This window comes from Molossus molossus, unplaced genomic scaffold, assembly GCF_014108415.1.
Source record: "Molossus molossus isolate mMolMol1 unplaced genomic scaffold, mMolMol1.p scaffold_m16_p_17, whole genome shotgun sequence".
In the NCBI taxonomy this organism is placed as follows: Eukaryota; Metazoa; Chordata; class Mammalia; order Chiroptera; family Molossidae; genus Molossus; species Molossus molossus.
In genome coordinates, this window is record NW_023425352.1 from 3,644,017 (window position 1) to 3,661,173 (window position 17,157).

The 17,157-nt window shown below is 45.7% G+C and overlaps 1 protein-coding gene and 1 long non-coding RNA gene across 6 annotated transcripts in view; one reads left to right on the forward strand and one right to left on the reverse strand.

Annotated features, from left to right (window-relative positions):
- Positions 1-933: 933 nt before the first annotated feature.
- LOC118632159 lies at positions 934-4,504 on the reverse strand. Of its 2 annotated transcripts, XR_004959975.1 has the most exons (5): positions 4,391-4,504; positions 3,466-3,619; positions 2,982-3,086; positions 2,595-2,723; positions 934-1,026 (listed from the first exon to the last, which is right to left on the reverse strand). It is a non-coding gene; the product is annotated as an uncharacterized LOC118632159 (long non-coding RNA). The 2 variants fall into 2 exon arrangements; XR_004959976.1 differs by lacking the exon at positions 3,466-3,619.
- Positions 4,505-6,462: 1,958 nt separating this feature from the next.
- Positions 6,463-17,157, forward strand: part of EDRF1 (erythroid differentiation regulatory factor 1) — a 33,301-nt gene continuing 22,606 nt past the window's right edge. For 3 of the 4 annotated variants that reach the window (XM_036264954.1, XM_036264955.1, XM_036264958.1), the window contains exons 1-9: positions 6,463-6,582; positions 7,451-7,659; positions 9,523-9,589; positions 10,188-10,313; positions 11,122-11,246; positions 11,773-11,929; positions 15,124-15,225; positions 15,486-15,607; positions 16,296-16,407. In XM_036264954.1, the coding sequence (XP_036120847.1) occupies positions 6,478-6,582; positions 7,451-7,659; positions 9,523-9,589; positions 10,188-10,313; positions 11,122-11,246; positions 11,773-11,929; positions 15,124-15,225; positions 15,486-15,607; positions 16,296-16,407 (1,125 nt within the window). In that variant the 5' untranslated portion in view covers positions 6,463-6,477. The remainder of the gene's footprint in view (positions 6,583-7,450; positions 7,660-9,522; positions 9,590-10,187; positions 10,314-11,121; positions 11,247-11,772; positions 11,930-15,123; positions 15,226-15,485; positions 15,608-16,295; positions 16,408-17,157) is intronic. The other variant, XM_036264957.1, reaches the window with a different exon arrangement.

Sequence of the window (17,157 nt, forward strand, 5' to 3'; positions counted from 1 at the left end):
TTTGAGACCCCGGTTGAAAACTTTGTGATATAACAATCCGAAGTGTCCTTTTAAGTTCAGTTTATTTTCAAACTTGTTTTTAATGGCTGTCACTGCTTAAAATATCTCAAAAGATAAGGACCTGCGGGAGAATCACATGGTCCTCAGAGCTCACCAAGTCCCACGACTCGTGTCCATTATACCCACAAACTATGCAAAGGTTTTCACCGAAATTTGGCTAAATTTCCATCTTCTTTGCAGCCCATCCGTCTTTCTTCCCAACCCATTAAATGGTGTTGAGGAATCATCCAGAGATTTAGCTTGTTGCTTGACATGCAACTTGTTTACTCTGTGCATGAGGAAGAAGGGCCAGTTGGCAGCTGTCACGGAACGAAATTTAAAAACAGGATGTATGAGAGAGAGGGGAGAGGAAGACCCTGCAGGCAGCCTGGGAACGGCGACTCTTGCAGACACATTTTTTGGGTAAACAAATCAGGTAGCAGCTGACAGAGATCAGTCTGGGCTCTGAGCAGGCCAGCGAGCAGATCAAAGGAAAAGTTACGGCGTGGACAGACGTTTCCAAAGCCCTGCGAGTGTGGCCGAGAGGCGCGGAGGCTGGCAGTCACGGGGTGCTGTCTGCTGAGCACCCCGCCTTAGGTGAGCTGATCTGCACCACCGGCCTCCTTGCGTTCCCCGGCATACGTAACGTGCAGACTCTCCATTGGGGAGGTTTGGAAACGTGGTTAGAAACTTCTGTTTCTAAGAGAAGTGTGCAAATAATGACTTTTTTTCCCCTTAAAATAAGCAATACACATCATTTTTAGCCACAAAATCACAATAACATTGGAGAAATGTCCAAACATATATTTTCAAAAATGCTCTTCCTAGTATAAGATTCTTCTGAAAACAAATGACTTTCTCGTTCATTGTTAAACCATCACCTTCATCTTGAAGGAACAGATTGAGTCTGTTTTTGTGAAGCTCCGTAAGTAGCATCCTAATGACAACTTCCATATCACAGCAAAGATGACAAGATGTGGAACACGTCTGAAAGAGAAAATACGGTAACTTGTTTTTTTTATCCTCACCCGAGGACATTTTTTCCATTTTTTTGTTCAGATAGAGTGGGAGGGAGAGAGAGGAAGAGAGAGAGAGAGAGAGAGAGAGAGAGAGAGAGAGAAACATTGATGTGAAAGGGACACAACCCAACCAGGGCTGGGGACAAACTGCAACCGAGGTACGTGCCCTTAGTGGGAACCGAACCTGGGTCTCTCTGGACCGCAGGCCAATGCTCTAACCGCTGAGCCAAATCAGCCAGGGCAAAGCTTGACATTTCTATAAAGTGCTTTGTTCCAAGATGATCTGTGATCTCTGTCGTACATGAGATTTTCAAGGTCACCACGCATCTTATCACAAAAGTCTGAAACCATTCCCCAAAGGCTTTGTCTTGTCACCAAATGTAACCACGTGGATGGCATCCAATAGCCCATCTATGCCACCGTGTGCTGTGGAAGACTCGGCGATGGTCCAGAGCCACGCAGTGCCCCTCCGGGGGGAGCACTGCTCTTCCCTGTCACACGTGCGCGAAGCTTGACCACACGTCTCATTGCAGACGAAAGTGTGCGGCAGGGGTGGTGTCATTCTGATCGGAAGCACTAGGCTCCAGTCCGCAGTCCCTCCGTCCTGTTCTCCACCCGCCGCTCCAGCTGGCAACACGCCCGATCAGGCTTCTGCGTCCGCTGGGTCCAGAGCAAAGACAGCAGGGACACACTTACACTGAATATCTCCGACTTTCTTATCCGGAACTTTTTTTACAGTTTATCAAAAGTTTCAGTTTACCAGAGCGTCCTGTATCTTGCCTGGCAACCCTAGTTGTGATGGCCTGGACACTTGGGGATTGTTTCAGCCACGTAACCCAGTCTATTTTTGTTTTAATTCTCACCTGAGGATACTTTTCCATTTGTCTTAGAGTGGGAGGGAGGGAGAGACAGAGAGAAACACTGATGTGAGAGAGACACACATCACATAGTATTGCCTCCCTCACGACCCCAAAGAGGGCTGGGGATCGAACCACAACATAGGTATGTGCCCTTGACTGGAATCGAACCTGCGACTACTTGGTCCATGGGCCAACACTCTAACTGCTGAGCCAAACCAGCCAGGGCCACATAACCCAATCTTATTTGACTAATACATCAGCTGACCGTGGCCCAAGGTCAATGTATACATTAAGTCTTAGCAAGGCTTAATTTTGCCCTTACTTTTCAGATTAAAAAAAAAAAGTTACAGTTCTATCTGCACCCTAGAAGATTGTCTTTGGAGATCACTGTCCCAAGGTGACCTCACTAAAAATAGACATTCCTTAACACTACCCCCAGGGATACTGATTTAGAATCTGGGGGTGGCTGGAGGTCTCCTCACTTAAGCTCCTCAGGTGATTCTGAAAGAAATGGAACTTCCACTAGCCTGTGTCTGCCACTTCCACTAGCCTGTGTCTGCCACTTCCACTAGCCTGTGTCTGCAATCCGACTTTTTAGGAGGCTACCTGGGAGCCCCGCCTGCGAGAGCGGGTTCTAGTCCTGCCTCTGTGCTCACTAGCTTCGTATGGTACTCACGCCAGTTCCGTTCTCTTCGCCGGACTGCGCGGCTCTCGCCTAAAGAAGGATGGCGTTGGCTCAGACGACCTCCAATCTCTCTTCCAGCTCTAAAAGTCCAGGAGTCAGGAACTCAGGGCCTTTCGAGGTCTAGCAAGCAGAGTAAACAAGTAAGGCTGTATGGGTGTAAGACGCTAGGTCCTAGAGGGGACTGTGGCAAACTGAAGGGCACAAGCCCCGGTCGAATTGTTCCCCGGCTGTCCCCCTCTCTGCCCACCGGGCTGTTTAGAAACTCCGAGGGCCCCGGGCACATCTGTCTTATAGATAACTGTCTTCCTGTACAGGTTTCTGAAAGGGTTTCTACTTGTGCTTTGGAAAATACTATGTGCTATGAAAAAATAAACTCACAATTACTGGGATTTCTCTGAAACTGTCATGCATGCTGGGAAGGTTTTTGTCATCAACGAAAGCCCAACCTGCACATTCTAGAAAGGAACGAACTGTGATACTAACCTGAAGAAAGATATCAACACTGAAATAATTGGAAGATACTTCATTAAACATTTTTAGCTTTGATTTTGCAGACTGAAAAAATATTTCAGAGCCAACAACATTGTTTTTATGTCTTGAACGTTTTGATGAGCATTTTAAAAGCCTGTTGGCACTAGTCATTTTCCCCACCTTGCCCAAAGGCTAACGCAGTGCCTGGTGCGGGGAAACAGAGGTGTGATCAGACAGGACACTATCCCTGAGGAGCGCAGTCCGCAAGGGAGGCAGATACAAACAGGTAGCTTTTCTATCAAGTAACAAGTGCAGGATGAAGCTACACACAAGCTTTGGAAACAAAGAAACAAAGAAAGGGACCCTAAGGGGGAAGGAGCGGGGCTGATACCTGAGACGCATCTAGACAACTTGTTCCATAAGCAGAAAACTATTAAGCAGTTTATTTATCCAACAAACATTTCGTAAGTAGTAAGGGCATCAGGCACTGGGGAGGCAGGTAACTGCGGACAGCGCAGATCGGTGACAAGAACCAGGATAACCACCTACAACGCAGAGCAGGCCACGGATGATCAAGTGCATCCTGAGGGGGCCTGGGAGCTGGGGGACGGGGAAGGAGGGGAGAGGCAGACACTGGTACAGTACAAACATGAACATAAATGTCTTAAAATGTGGAATTCTGGAAGTAATGATCCATGTTTCCCCACATTATATTTCAATCACTTACGTTAGAAGCAATGATAACTCTTTGAAAAACCCACAGCACATAAAGATTTTTGAATAAGGAAAAGAAACATTAATAAGAACTCAGAACAAAAAGGATTTATACACTTTCTGTAGCTCAGATGTGCCCAGTTTCTCCTGTTCTCGGGGATCACCCTCCTCTACTACCCAAATCTCCCTTGTCCGAGCCCTGTGCATGGCCCCAGGAAACCCAGCCCTTCTTAGGTTTCCCTCAACCTGAGAGCCCCTGAACCCCCAGCCTGACAAGCCCCTCTGCTCCCAGGATCCTCCCTGCTGCTGAATCCCCTTTTCCGTGCGGAGTTCCTGCCTCTCTGTTTCAGTCTTCCCTGCCTTTTTGGAGGCAGCCTCTAGCACACGTTCCCACTAAGCAGCATCAACAAGAGTTCAGGCACTTACTTCTCAAGAAGCCTGCAATCTATTTGAAAAAAGAAGTACTGCTAACTCAGGAAACCCTTCTCACAAAGAATGGTACAATAAAATAACAGAATTTAAAGATTAGAAGCTAAATTTTATATATGTATATGTTTAAACATGTAATAAAACTTACAGTTTACTATAAAATGCAGGCATACCTTGGAGAGATGGCGGGGTCCGTTCCAGACCACCATCACGATGCAAGAACAGCAATAAAGCGAGCTGTCATCATTGTGCCGGTGGAGGGTTTTGTCTTTAGTTTGTAAAAAATGCAACACCTGTGAAGTGCAATAAAGTTAAGCACAATAAAATGAGGTGCATCTGTAATGCATAACCAGAAAGAAAAAAATAGAAAAAAAGGGAAGCTTAAAAGAATAAAGTTTAAATCCCTCCATCTTACCACTCATGTTTTTATGGACATAAACACAGCAGTAGACACGTTTTTAAAATTAGGATCATGCCCTGATCGGTTTGGCTCAGCAGTTAGAGGGTTGGCTTGTGGATCAAAGAGTTGCAGGTTTGATTCTAGCCAAGGGCATGCACCTCGATTGCAATTCGATCCCCAGCCCTGGTTGGGGTCGTGTGGGAGGCAATCAATCGATGGGTTTCTCTCACATTGATGTTTCTCTCTGTCTCCCTCCCTCCCACTCTACCTGAAAATCAATGAAAAAATATCCTCAAGTGAGGATTAAAAAAATAGTAATAAAATTAAGATTATATTGCATATTTGCTTTTTAAAATATTTAACATCATGTCATGTACATGTTAAATGTTCTTGAAAAACAAGCTAATGGCATTATGTACCAAAAACAGACTCAACCAACCTCCTAATGTTGGCTACTATAGTTGTGTTCATTTTTTTACTATAACAATATATTCCTTGCCCCCCCCAAAAGAATTGACTACAAAATACAAACAAAATGATATCAAAATCAATACACGTTGATGTGTCTACAAAATGTACTATTGTATCAAATTCCTTGTTAACTATAACTCATAAAAATGTTTTGTTACACTTCAAAACAATTAGCTAGTTGAGCGTGTTGGCACAAGGACTTCTGAATATGCACACAATGAGCTACCAGAGCCTAATGAAGATAAAGTCACATACTGCAAGACAAATTATTTTAAACATTTTTATTGTTGAAAGTATTACAGATGTCCCCCTTTTTATAAATTATCTCTCTAAAAAAACTCTCCATGTTTTACGCAAAGCACAACACATTTTTATGAAGGACGTGGCTGCGTTTCACTACGCTGGAGAAGACACTGGGTGCACAGTCCGCGGATAAGAGAGCCTGGCACCTGCCAAGCTGAAGACCGCCAGCTGTTGCGCTACCTCCGGCTCCTCACTGCACTGGCTCCCCTCCTGGGAGTCTGTTGGAAATGCAGACGCTCAGGCTCAGGCCAGACCTAAATCAGACCCTGCCTGTCAACCAGACGCCCGGGTGTCTCCCAGGCACCACAGCGCCGAGCCGCTGCACCAGCTGGACCGCCCTCGGCCAGCTCCTTCCCCGGGGCCTGGCGGGCAGCGGGCTTTCCCACGACGCTCCGAGCCTCCACGCTGCCATCGCGGCACCTTGCAAACCCTGCTGAGCTGCCACCGCCTCTGAAGCCCTTCCCCTCGAGGCGCAGGACGCCCTCTGCGCACGGGGCGCCGCTCCCAGCCTCGGGCCTGCGGCCCACCCGCGCATTGTGATGTGGGGCGGGCTGGAGCTCAGCGCCCCTCACCTGGGCACGTCTTCGCGTGCCCGTTGGTGAACCGAGGCGGCACTGGAGGCTGGGGACCGGGGCCTGCTACGCTGCACTGCCTTACACCACGGGACCGCTGGTCACGAGGACAGCACGCCTCCCTCCCACGCAGCAAGGACCTCGGCGACACCGACTGTCCCCCGAGCCCAGGTGCCAAGAACTATTGGCCAACAGACGAGCATCTTGCAAGGGGTGGAGCCTGGAAGTCAGATACCGCGAGAAGTGGTCTTCGCTGAGGCTCGGACAGGCGCATGCGTACAACAGCTCCCGCCCCGCCGCGAAGGTGGCTACCCGCGGGGGGGCGGGGCCAGGCCTCCGCCGCAAACCTCGCGAGAGTTGGACGCGCTCCCGCAAGTTTTTCCTGTAGGAGAACGGAAGTGTGTGTGCGGGGCGTCTCTGGCGCCTGTTGGGCTGCACCGCAGTGTTGCTGGGCCCGGGCTCCTGTCACGGCTCCTCGGGGCCTGCTTCGCCTCGCCTGCGCTGGACCGAGGTGATGGGGGACCCCAAGGAGGCGGGGGCCGAGGCTCCGCCGGCCGGGGCCACTGCGCCCGGAGGACTCAGCCTGCTGTCCCAGGGAGAGGCCGAGGAACCCGCGCAGGTGAGCCGCCGCGGGCGGGCCGCTCCGCCGAGGAGGCTGTCGCGGTCCCCGGCGCCTCCCCGGCGCCTCCCCGGCCGCCCCCAGAGCGAGCGCAGGCCCGAGTGCCCGCCGTCGGCCGTTCAGGCGTTTGTTTACCTGCCCGCCGTCCGTGTGCGGAGCAGCCCTGCGGCCCTCTCGGTGGTAACCGCCGGGTGCGCCCCTCGCCGCCGCCAAGGCGCGCGCACGTCAGCCTGTGGCTGCAAAGTGACACCGCCCTGCACAGCTGGAGGGAAGAGGGGTGTCGGGAAGGAGCTCCCCGAGGTGCGACGCAGGCCCTCCCGGGAGGGCCAGGTGTGGCCCCGAGCTTGTGTGCAGGCTGGCTGCGAGGGGCCAGGGCCGGGCCGCAGGGCGACAGGTTCGGAGCATTAATGGGCCGACTCAGCAGGTCCTGACCCTTTGCTTGAAAACGAAGAAGCCCCAGGTTCTCACCACAGACGACTTTCCCAAGGGGGGGGGGAGGAGCTCACTGAGGTTAAAATACATCTTTGATGCCGAACAGAGGTTTGATCCAACGTTGTGTTTCGGGAACATGGTAGCATTGCCTTTCCTTGGTTTCCTGAATAAAATACGAAAGGTGGATTGGCTGGCCTGGTGCCCAGCGGGTAACCGTCGGCATCCTGTTCCTCCTCTCGTGTTCTTTTCTTTGAAATTATGTCAAGAAAGAGTTATTAAGTGTGTCAGGTTAGGCTCACATTTATTAAGAGCCCTTAGTAACATGTAACATACATTCTGATGGAGCCTGATGTGCTTTGCTTTTGTTTTTGTAAGAAGGTGGGTTTTTTTTCATTCCTAGTCTGCTCACTAAAGTGCCGTTCAATGTGCTCTTCAGGGGTCGGCTCTGTTTCTGGGAGGCAGCGAGGTGAAGAGCCGGGCCGTGGTGAAGTACTCCTCTGCCCCTCCCCGGGCAGCCTTCGCGCGCCTCGAAGAGAAAACAGACTTGAAACTCCCACCTGCCAACTGGTTACGAGAGAGCGCCAGACTCGGGCCGGCGGGGACCACCATTCTTGGCAACAGTAAGAAAAGCAAGCCCTTTTCAAGGTAAATATCAATCAGTGGTTTTGGGGGGAGGAGGGAAGTTAATCCTCACCTGGGGATATCTCTCTATTGATCTTTTTAGATAAAGCGGAAAGGAGGGAGGGAAGGAGAGAGAGTGAGAAAGAGAATCATTGATGTGAGAGAGGTACATTGGTTGGTAGCCTCCCACACAACCCCAACTGGGACTGGGGATTGAACCTGCAACCCAGGTACGTGCCCTTGACCAGCAATCGAACCCAAGACCCTTTGGTCCTGTGGCTGACGCTTCAACAGCTGAGCCAAACTGGCCAGGGCAAGCAGTGGTATTTTTACTGATGCCTCAAACTCTGCTCCATCACTGAATTCTGATCCTTGCTTTTCAGTTTAATTTGTAATGCTCATCAGCTTGGTGCAATTTATCTCTAGGAAAAGATCTATTTGACTTTCAGAGTCCTGTTTTTCCTCTGCAAGTAGCACTAGATTATAATAGGAAGATATCAATTGCATATGCTTCTTTCGGGTCTGCATCATGTTACTAACAAAGCTGAATTTTGACCCCTAAAATTCAGTCCCATGTTTTATTTTTAGCCAGTTTACATGTCTTGCATATGTGAACACAGAGCGTGAGGGTGATACCTGAGGAGGAAAACCCTTAACTCTGCCTAGTCTGTCCTGTGGAGCTTTTCATTAAATGGTGGTAGATTGTCTGGTCTGAAAACGCCTGATTTGGAAATCCAGCGTGCTGGCAACTTGTACCCTTGACTTGGACACTTGCTGGAATTCTGCTGGTGGTGGTTCAAGTCGAGAGAGTAGCCTAGGGTCTTACTGAAAATAATGTATGAATGTCCATATTCTTACAGACCATTTAATGTGTGGGGTTCTCTTTTTTCTCTCCGCAATTGAACCTAAAATATTTCCCCGTAACATATGGCAAGAGCCATAAATACATTAATGCGTTATGAGCCAATGGTTTGGAAATTATCCTAATGCCACTCAAGGTAAAAGTTATATTTGCAAAATGTTTGTTTGTAGCAATAGTTCTACTAGCAAAAGTTGGAAGTAGTCCATGTATCTTCCTTTAGAAGAATGGCTTAATAAATTATGATATGTGAACACAATGAAATGTTACGAGGTGATTTAAATGGTAATCATTGACTGTACACACATCGTGTCAAGTACTTTATATGTTGAAGGCATTTAATTCTCACAACACCCTCTTGGGTTAGGTACTGTTAACTAATATTCACATGGAAAAACTGAAGCTTAGGAAGGCTAAGTAATTTGCCCAGACCACATAGTTCATGGTCAGAGCGTGCTTTGAAGTGAGGTGGTCCTAGCTGAGCATCCTGGCTCTCTGCCACTCACTGACAGAGATGCTGGCACCAGGCACGTTGCAGGCTTGTCGGTTACGGATGCGCCTCGTGTGGTATCTGGCACAGCGTGTTGTTTTTTCCATATATGTTATAGAAGAGTAGTGTTGTATCGCTAGGAACACAGTCCCAGAGACTAAAATAAATGTTTCTATTTTTCTTACCTTACCACCTAAAAAGAGTAACATCTTGAACTGTTTTCTCTTGGAGATTTTTTGGGCTTTGTGATTAGAAACAAATTCATTATTTTTATCCTAGATGTTTCCTATTGCTTCTAGTGATTATTACTATATTTTATTAAATCTAAGATGCCATTAAGTTTAAGTAGCCCCATTATTTTATATACCACTAAGAAGGAAAAACCAACCAGCTGTACAGGTGACAGGCATGCTGATTTGAGATGTCAGACGGGGGGAGATGTGTGTGCTAGAAGTGATGAACTACAAGCAGTGTTCTATGATAAACTCTACCTGCATCATTATGAACGTGACCTTTGTGGCCTTTGTTCCCTCGTTAGCTTTGGAATGGCGTATGACTTCATTGATTCCGTGGGAAACGATGTCGACGTTGTTTCTGACTCTGAGGTAAGTGTCCTTATTGGGGAATGGAATGGGAACGTTTGTGCTAGGCATTTATAGCATGCTTTTTTCAGTAGTCTTGAAAAACTATTGATGAAATAAGACAGCTATCTGATGATTGAATACCTTTGTTGTTATTAAAGTAACCTCTTTAACACATCTCCTTTCTTCAGAGAGGAAGGAACCCCACAAACAATGGCAGTGGTAATAATACTAATATTGATGGTTGTATTTTAAAATTAGCAATTACAAGTGATTAGAATGTTTGGGATGATTTTGTACATTGCCAGTTGAGAATTAGCAATGATGTTTCTGACAAAATCTGTTGCTCCTTAGTTGGTTAGTTTTATCTGATAAGCTGAAAGCCTATGTCAGTACAACAGCATGACCACCAGTTCCGTTAACATAGTCTGACTTGTAAAGTGCGGGTGATGGCAGTTTTAAAGTTCTGTCTTTCGTGTGCTCGTAGTTCTTCGTGTACAGTTTGTGTAACCTTAGCGAAATAAGATTTCTTTCGCTTTAAAACTGAAGTTAAAAATGGAAAGATCCTGAATCACACTAAAAGGGTCTTCCTAAACTCTCTTTCCTCTGAATTACTTCTAAGAACATAAAGAAGCTCCTGAAGATCCCCTACAGCAAGTCCCACGTGAGCATGGCGGTGCACCGCGTCGGGAGGACGCTCCTGCTGGACGAGCTGGACATTCAGGAGCTCTTCATGAGGTCGTCGCAGGTAGTACTTCCTGCGGAAACAACCTTGTGTTTCTCTCTGTGAGATAAAAGCATTGTTTGAACAACTTTGTTTCAAAGAAAGACCAAAGTGGAAACATAGTTGACATGGTGGCAACATGGTGCTTCAGCAACCAAGAAACAATGAGTTTGACTGATCATAAAAAAAGCTTTAATAAAAAAATAGAAAAGGAAGAGGATTGGCAAGAAACTTATTGGTGTGGATGCTTTTGTAAAAAATAACCATGTTGCTGTTTCCCAAGGCTTACTCTCCATTTCTATATACTTAAATCATGGACTGTTTGGAAATAGTTAATGGCCCAGCAGTCTCATAAACTATTCTTTATAGATCATTCCTGCAATGCTTTGGTAAAGAAAGATAAGTTATGGTGATTTAAATTGACATTTAAAATAAATCTTTTTCCTTTCGAAAAGACCACAGTTCTATTGAGTCTATTATATGTGCTAGGTCTTGGATGATGGTGGATAAACCAGTCCTTGCTTCTTAGCAGCGTACAGTTTGAGGGTTATAAACACAGACACAGATCCTCTCAATACGGTGTCATAGGAGAGCTTATCCAGGAACTAGGGAACATTATGGAGAGGGCCACCTCCCCTATCCTGGCTGAGGGAGGGGTGGAGACGGAGATTTTCTAGAAGAGGTGATAGGAATTGAATCTAGAAAGACAAGTGTTTGAATATGTATTTAAGAAACAGTATTCAAAAAATTAAGAGTATTTCCTGTAAAAGAGTAATAAGTAACATTGTTTTGACTACAGGTTTGTTGTATTAATCAGTTTCTTGTTCTTCAGACTGGTGATTGGACGTGGCTGAAAGAGTTTTATCAGAGACTTATTGATCAGAAGTGGCAGAGGAAGAAAAAGAGCAAAGAGCACTGGTATCAGAAGGCGATTCTCTCCAAGTTTTTATATTACAGGTACTTGGCTACTTGCTTCTTTTATCTTACGAGGAAAAAGTACATTCTGATCTGAAATTTAACTTAAAGCCAGTAAAAATAATAATTTAAGGTTTGCCTCTGTGGTAATGTTGACATTTTAACATCATATATATATATATATATATTTTTTTTTTTTTGATGAGATTTATGCCTGATTATAGAGTCTAGTTTTTATTATTTTTAATCCTCACCTGAGGATACTTTTCCATTTATCATCAGATAGAGTGGGAAGGAAGAGAGAGGGGGAAGAGAGAGAGAAACATCGACATGAGAAAGACACATTGACTGGTTCCCTGCCGCAGGACCCCGACCAGGGCTGGGGATGAACTGCAACCGAGTTTGTGCACTTGGCCGGAATTGAACCCACGACTCATTGGTCCATGGGCCAGTGCTCTACTGCTGAGCCAAACCAGCCAGGACTGGAGTCTAATTTTTAAAAAGTAGTAGACTTACATGAGCTTAATTTTGGTAACAACGTGATATTTTTTATTTCTGATTTGGCCAGTATCAATGGCGACGGAGCCGCCCAACCTGTCCCATCCGCTGCAGAACAGCAGGAGTCATCCAGTTCAGACCAGACCAGCGACTCGGGTGGGGCCTCCTGGCCCGCCCCCTTCGAAATGCCTGCTTCAGTTTCTGAAGATCCCAGTGCTTCCAGTCAGGTAAGTGAGTACTCAGATGCTCATTCAGGACACTCACGTAAAAAGACAAAACCAGTTATCTTGTTAATAAAAATAGGTGAACAGGAGTAAAAAATACTTTATCAATTCCTGTTTCACAATTAGAAAGAAATCTTTCTTTTTTTTTCAAGATAGAACTTACAAAAGATATTGTGAATGGCTCGATCAGATTTTTAAAATTAAGTAATTCAAAATACTAAATTTTTATCGGCATTTAACATAGCTCACCAATATGTTTGTTAACACATTATCTCCTTAAAGTCATGAGTATTATATAATAAATATAGTGATATAGTATATTTTAAACTTTATAGTAAATGCTTATCAAACTTGTTTGTAATTTATTTTTTAAATATTTTTTATTGATATTTTTTTTTGAGAGCGAGAGAGAGAGAGAGAAACATCCATGTCAGAGCGAAACATCTGTTGGCTGCCTCCGGCACGCCAACTCCTAGAGATCAGGCATATGGCCTGGTCAAACTGGCAACCCTTTGAGCCACACCGGCTAGGCTTGTTTGTAATTTAAATACTGACCTTTTTAGTCAGCTTGTTAGGCCTAAAATCACCCTTAAGATTTTCTGGATGAAGTTCCTGAGACTAACCGACAGTAACGTTACAAAGCTTTTAGAAAGGAAGACAGTAGAATACGTCTGTTTTGTCCCTTATATTCTTAGTTTCTTCTTATTGCTTATTTAGTTTTGTCATTGTTTCTGTCAAAGAAAACTAACTCCACCGGTGTAAATTGTACATGTCTGTTTTCAGGAAAATATATTGACAAACTCGAAGAAGAAAAAAATATGGTCTTTAACTTGGTAAATAGTTTTTCCTCTTGCTGTGTGTTCTCACATGTTGATAGTGACTCATCAGATTATTGCTGTCTTTACAAATTATAGAATTGCAAGGAGGCAAATACAGTTAACTTGATTTTAGTTTTATTAGGTGTTAAGATGGAGAAACCTCATTAAACTGTAATAAATTCAAATTTTTCCCACGTTGGGAAAAACTGAGGAAAAGGGAGGAAATAATTACCGTACAAGTCGACAGTGGGAACCACGGAGAGGGTGATGTGCGTGAATGAAGGGGGATGTGGGGCTGGGCACTAGCCAGATGCAGGTCAGGACTTGGGGGCTAGTTACACTGGTCCTTTGCTTTGTACTTAGTCATTGTGTTGTATTATTTGTTTATACACTTTGCTGTACATGATTATATTTCACCAAAGGAGTTTTTAAAAATTCTTTTAGCATTCCTTGACTTCAAAACCCACACATTGCAAAAGACATATGACAGAAATGCCAGTCTCCTGCCACCCAGCTCCCCTCTCCCTTTCTGTCCCTACCTGGTTTAGGGGTCATTGTGAAAGGTCAGGAGGTGTTGAGACGACTTGCACGTGGAGGAAGTGAACTGGCATCCAGGTAGTGCCTCTCACGCCATGCACTTTGTGCTGTGTGTGCATATGGACACATGCTTCCATCCTCGGAGCTACATATGCATTGAGTGTTGAAGGGACCCTTTTATAAGCATAAGCTGAAGCTCACAAAGGGCAGGTGTTGTCCGCGGTCTCACCGCCGGAAGCCCGAGCTCGGGTTTAACCCTGACCCTCGTGGCTTCAGAGGCCTGTTCTAGGGCCGAGCTCCGCTGTGTCCACGGACTCCACACTCGTGTAGCAGGGCCTCAAAGCAGTCAGATCGTCTGAGCAATGGCATGTGCCCAGAACTAGCCTGCCATAAAAATAATCTCGATAACATGTTATACAGCCTAAATTTCAGCATTTAGACATTTGTTTTGTTTACAAGCCACCGCCTCATGAATTCTTGTTCCCCAAACCTGAACTGCTAGTTTGAGGCCTGGCTTGAGCAGCAATAGAGTTGGAACAGGTGTTTTCGGTACGGCCTTAGAGCCAGACCTTTATTTGGAACATTCTAACTAGGGCCCAAACTCTCACTAAAGCAACTACCTGGCAAAAATGGTTTGGGGAGTTGGTCCATAGGTCATTGATGTGTCTGTATAAATACATAATAAAACAGCTTGAAGCTCCGTTAGGGTGCTTTAAGGCAGCGGTCCTCAACCTTCCTGATGCCGCGGCCCTTCAATCCAGTTCCTCACGTTGTGGTGACCCCCAGCCATAAAATTATTTTCATTGCTACTTCATAACTGTAATTTTGCTACTGTTATGTCCTAGGTGACCCCTGTGAAAGGGTCGTTCGAACCCCAAAGGGGTCGCGACCCACAGGTTGAGAACCGCTGCTTTAAGGAGAAGTCAGGACACAGGAAAGTGCTGGAGATTGACACACGCGCACACACACACGCGCGCACACACGTGCACACACACGCACACTTGCAGTCACGTGTGCTTCCTTCGCAGGCAGGTGCCAAGCCCGTAGCATATACCCCGGGTGAGAAGTGCGCTAAGCAGTGTGTGTGCACACGTGTGTGTGTCCCTGGGGACTGTCGCAGTGTTGATGTTAAGGTTAAAGCGATGTTTCTTAATGGCAGCTGCCCCAGTGACTGGAAAACAGTGGTGGACTGAGCTTACTTGTCAAAAGTTCCCCTTTCTAAAAATGTTTCCCAGAGGATATTCCACAGAACGTAGTAAGAATAAGAAGTGTTCTGAGACTAAGAGGGCACTGGATTGCACAGAGGTGAAGTAGATATTCCTGCTGCAGGGACTCTCAGAAGCTTCGTGACGACAACAAGGTTGTTAGGCCCCGAAAGCAAGTCCGCGTGAGGAGCGTGTGTCACAGCGGGCTCTGGGGGTCCCACCGAGTGTCCCCAGGACTGGTGCTCTGTGCAACACGCTAAGAAACGCAAACTAGAGGCTTTTATGATGGGTGTCTCAAACATGTGGCTGGGGGTTCTCAGAATTTTTTAATTTCATAGAGATGAGGTAGGCTAAAGAGTACTGGTATTGAAATTCACCCAAAAGAGAGAAAAATTTAAAATTTTGAAAGCTAAAATAATCTTTATCTTTCTTGTGTACGAGCCAGATGTGATCAGCCTTTCCAGCGGCGGTATAGTTAGGAGGTCATGTCAGTCTCCGCGAGAGCTCGTGGTGTGCCTGAGCCCAAGTCACAGCCGTGGGTGGAGGGTCTGCTGGGAATGCGCAGGTGATACTCTAGAAGTAGGCCATTGGTGAGAAATTCTGGCACCAATCACTCCTGTCCTTGCACTTTTCACAGGGAAGTGAGCCTCTTGAACCCTTATACATAGTGGGGCATGTGGCCTCAGCCCCCAAAGAACAAAACCTGACTCCTTTATTCAGTGACGGGGAGAACAGTCAGGTATGCTTTCCGGGTGCTCGCCTGGAGACACCCATCCCAAGTCTACTTCGTCATTCAAAACCAGTCTCCATTGGATTCACAGGGGAAATCTACTTGATTCTGAAAATGCTCTCTGAACGTCTCTGATCTGACAGCTCTGTCACTTTAATGCTTTATCTCCTTTGTCTTTTCCTTTTTCAAGTCTTTCTGTGGATCGGGGGGAGATTATGGCTTCCCTGTTTATTGTACCATAACCTTTCCTGTTTTGTTTTATATCAAAGGGTCTTAAAAATGATTTTGTTCGGAATATTCTGTGGACATTTGAAGACATACACATGTTGGTGGGCTCCAACATGCCCATATTTGGAGGCGGCCGGTACCCAGCAGTCAGCTTGCGTCTCAGGTAACCGCACTGCGTCCTTCAGAATCCCTGTCCTGTCTGCTTGCACTTACCCATTGGGCCTCACCACCTTATTCTAGTTTAGCTCACCGTCACCCTCCTTTGCCGCTTAAAATGGCACAATAAGGAAGGAGCAAGTACCAGCGGATGCTGGAGCCCTGTAGCTGGGTGTGTGTGCAGTCCTTGAGGAGTGGAGTCAGACATCTGCTGCACTGGCCTAGTCTTATATCTGAATCTGCACTGGTGAAAATATGTAGAATTTATTTAATTAGTGAAGGAGGTGGTTTTCCAGCTTCCTGTTAACTAATCGTGACCTATTTCTTAATACTCAGGTGTGTTTGTTCATGTTAGCCAATGTGAATTCCGACTTGGTGTGGTCATGCGTGGTGGTTAGTCCTTCCCTTCAGGGTGTTGGAGGAGCATGCAGTAGGCCCCCAGTCATCTGCCAGCATCTTTCTATTCCTATTGAAGCCTCCCACGGATATCAGAAATGCAAGCAGGCTTATGAAAAGTGTAAATATAACCCACCACGTGAGCTGGGTGCACATGTCTCATCAGCAGAGAAAGCTCATGTGGCATTTTTCATCCAAGGTGCACAGATTAAAATAGTTAAATGGGAGAAATAAGTCTCAGGCGATTCATTATGAAACATCTTAATTAAACCAAATAACATAGAATTGTTTATTTTTAGGGATAACAACAAACCAATTAACGTGCTAACTGGAATTGACTACTGGTTGGACAACTTGATATGCAATGTACCAGAGCTTGTGATGTGTTTTCATGTAAATGGAATTGTACAGGTAAGATACAGTACGAGTTTTCTAATCTCTCAAGAGCAAATTGGTGCAGAGAGTGCTTCACCAGAGTGTGTAAGACCCTTAAAATCTAAGGTGTATTTTTTTGGCAAGGAAGGTAGCTGTGAATAAACTAAAATTTGAGTATTTTCACATTTGAGTTATTGATAGAATTCTAAATGTTACAGGAGTATAATTTTACAGGTAATTTGTGAGGAGGTCATAAATACACTGACCTTACATTTGTAGCCATAGAACTCTAATCTCATTGCCAGGCACCCATAGAAGCTACATGACAGTGTTTGCACAGTGGAAGTGTTTATTCAGTGCACAGATACCTACTCAGTGCGTGCAGAGTGTAGGGAAAGGCTCAGTCATCACTGCATAGAGCAGATAGCTTATATAGCACATTGTTGTTGAGCGTGTTCTGTTATGAGGCACTTTGTCCCCATTATAAATGTGGGGGAAGAACAAAGAATAAATGTGGTCATTACTCAGATAGATATAATCTAATGGGAAGTAACAGTGTGCAAAGAGAAAATAGGAGACTGCAGATTACGCATTGGAAGTGTGATACACAGAGGTCTGGGTGTGATACACGGAAGTCTGGGTTTCAGATCACGTCTCTTGATCTGAAAGACAGACTTCCTGAAAGAAGTGGCATCTTAACTGAATCTTGAATGACAGATAGCATCCCCAAAAATAAGAGATGGATTTTAAAAGACTGATGTTAGTAAATGAGGGATTGATGATAGA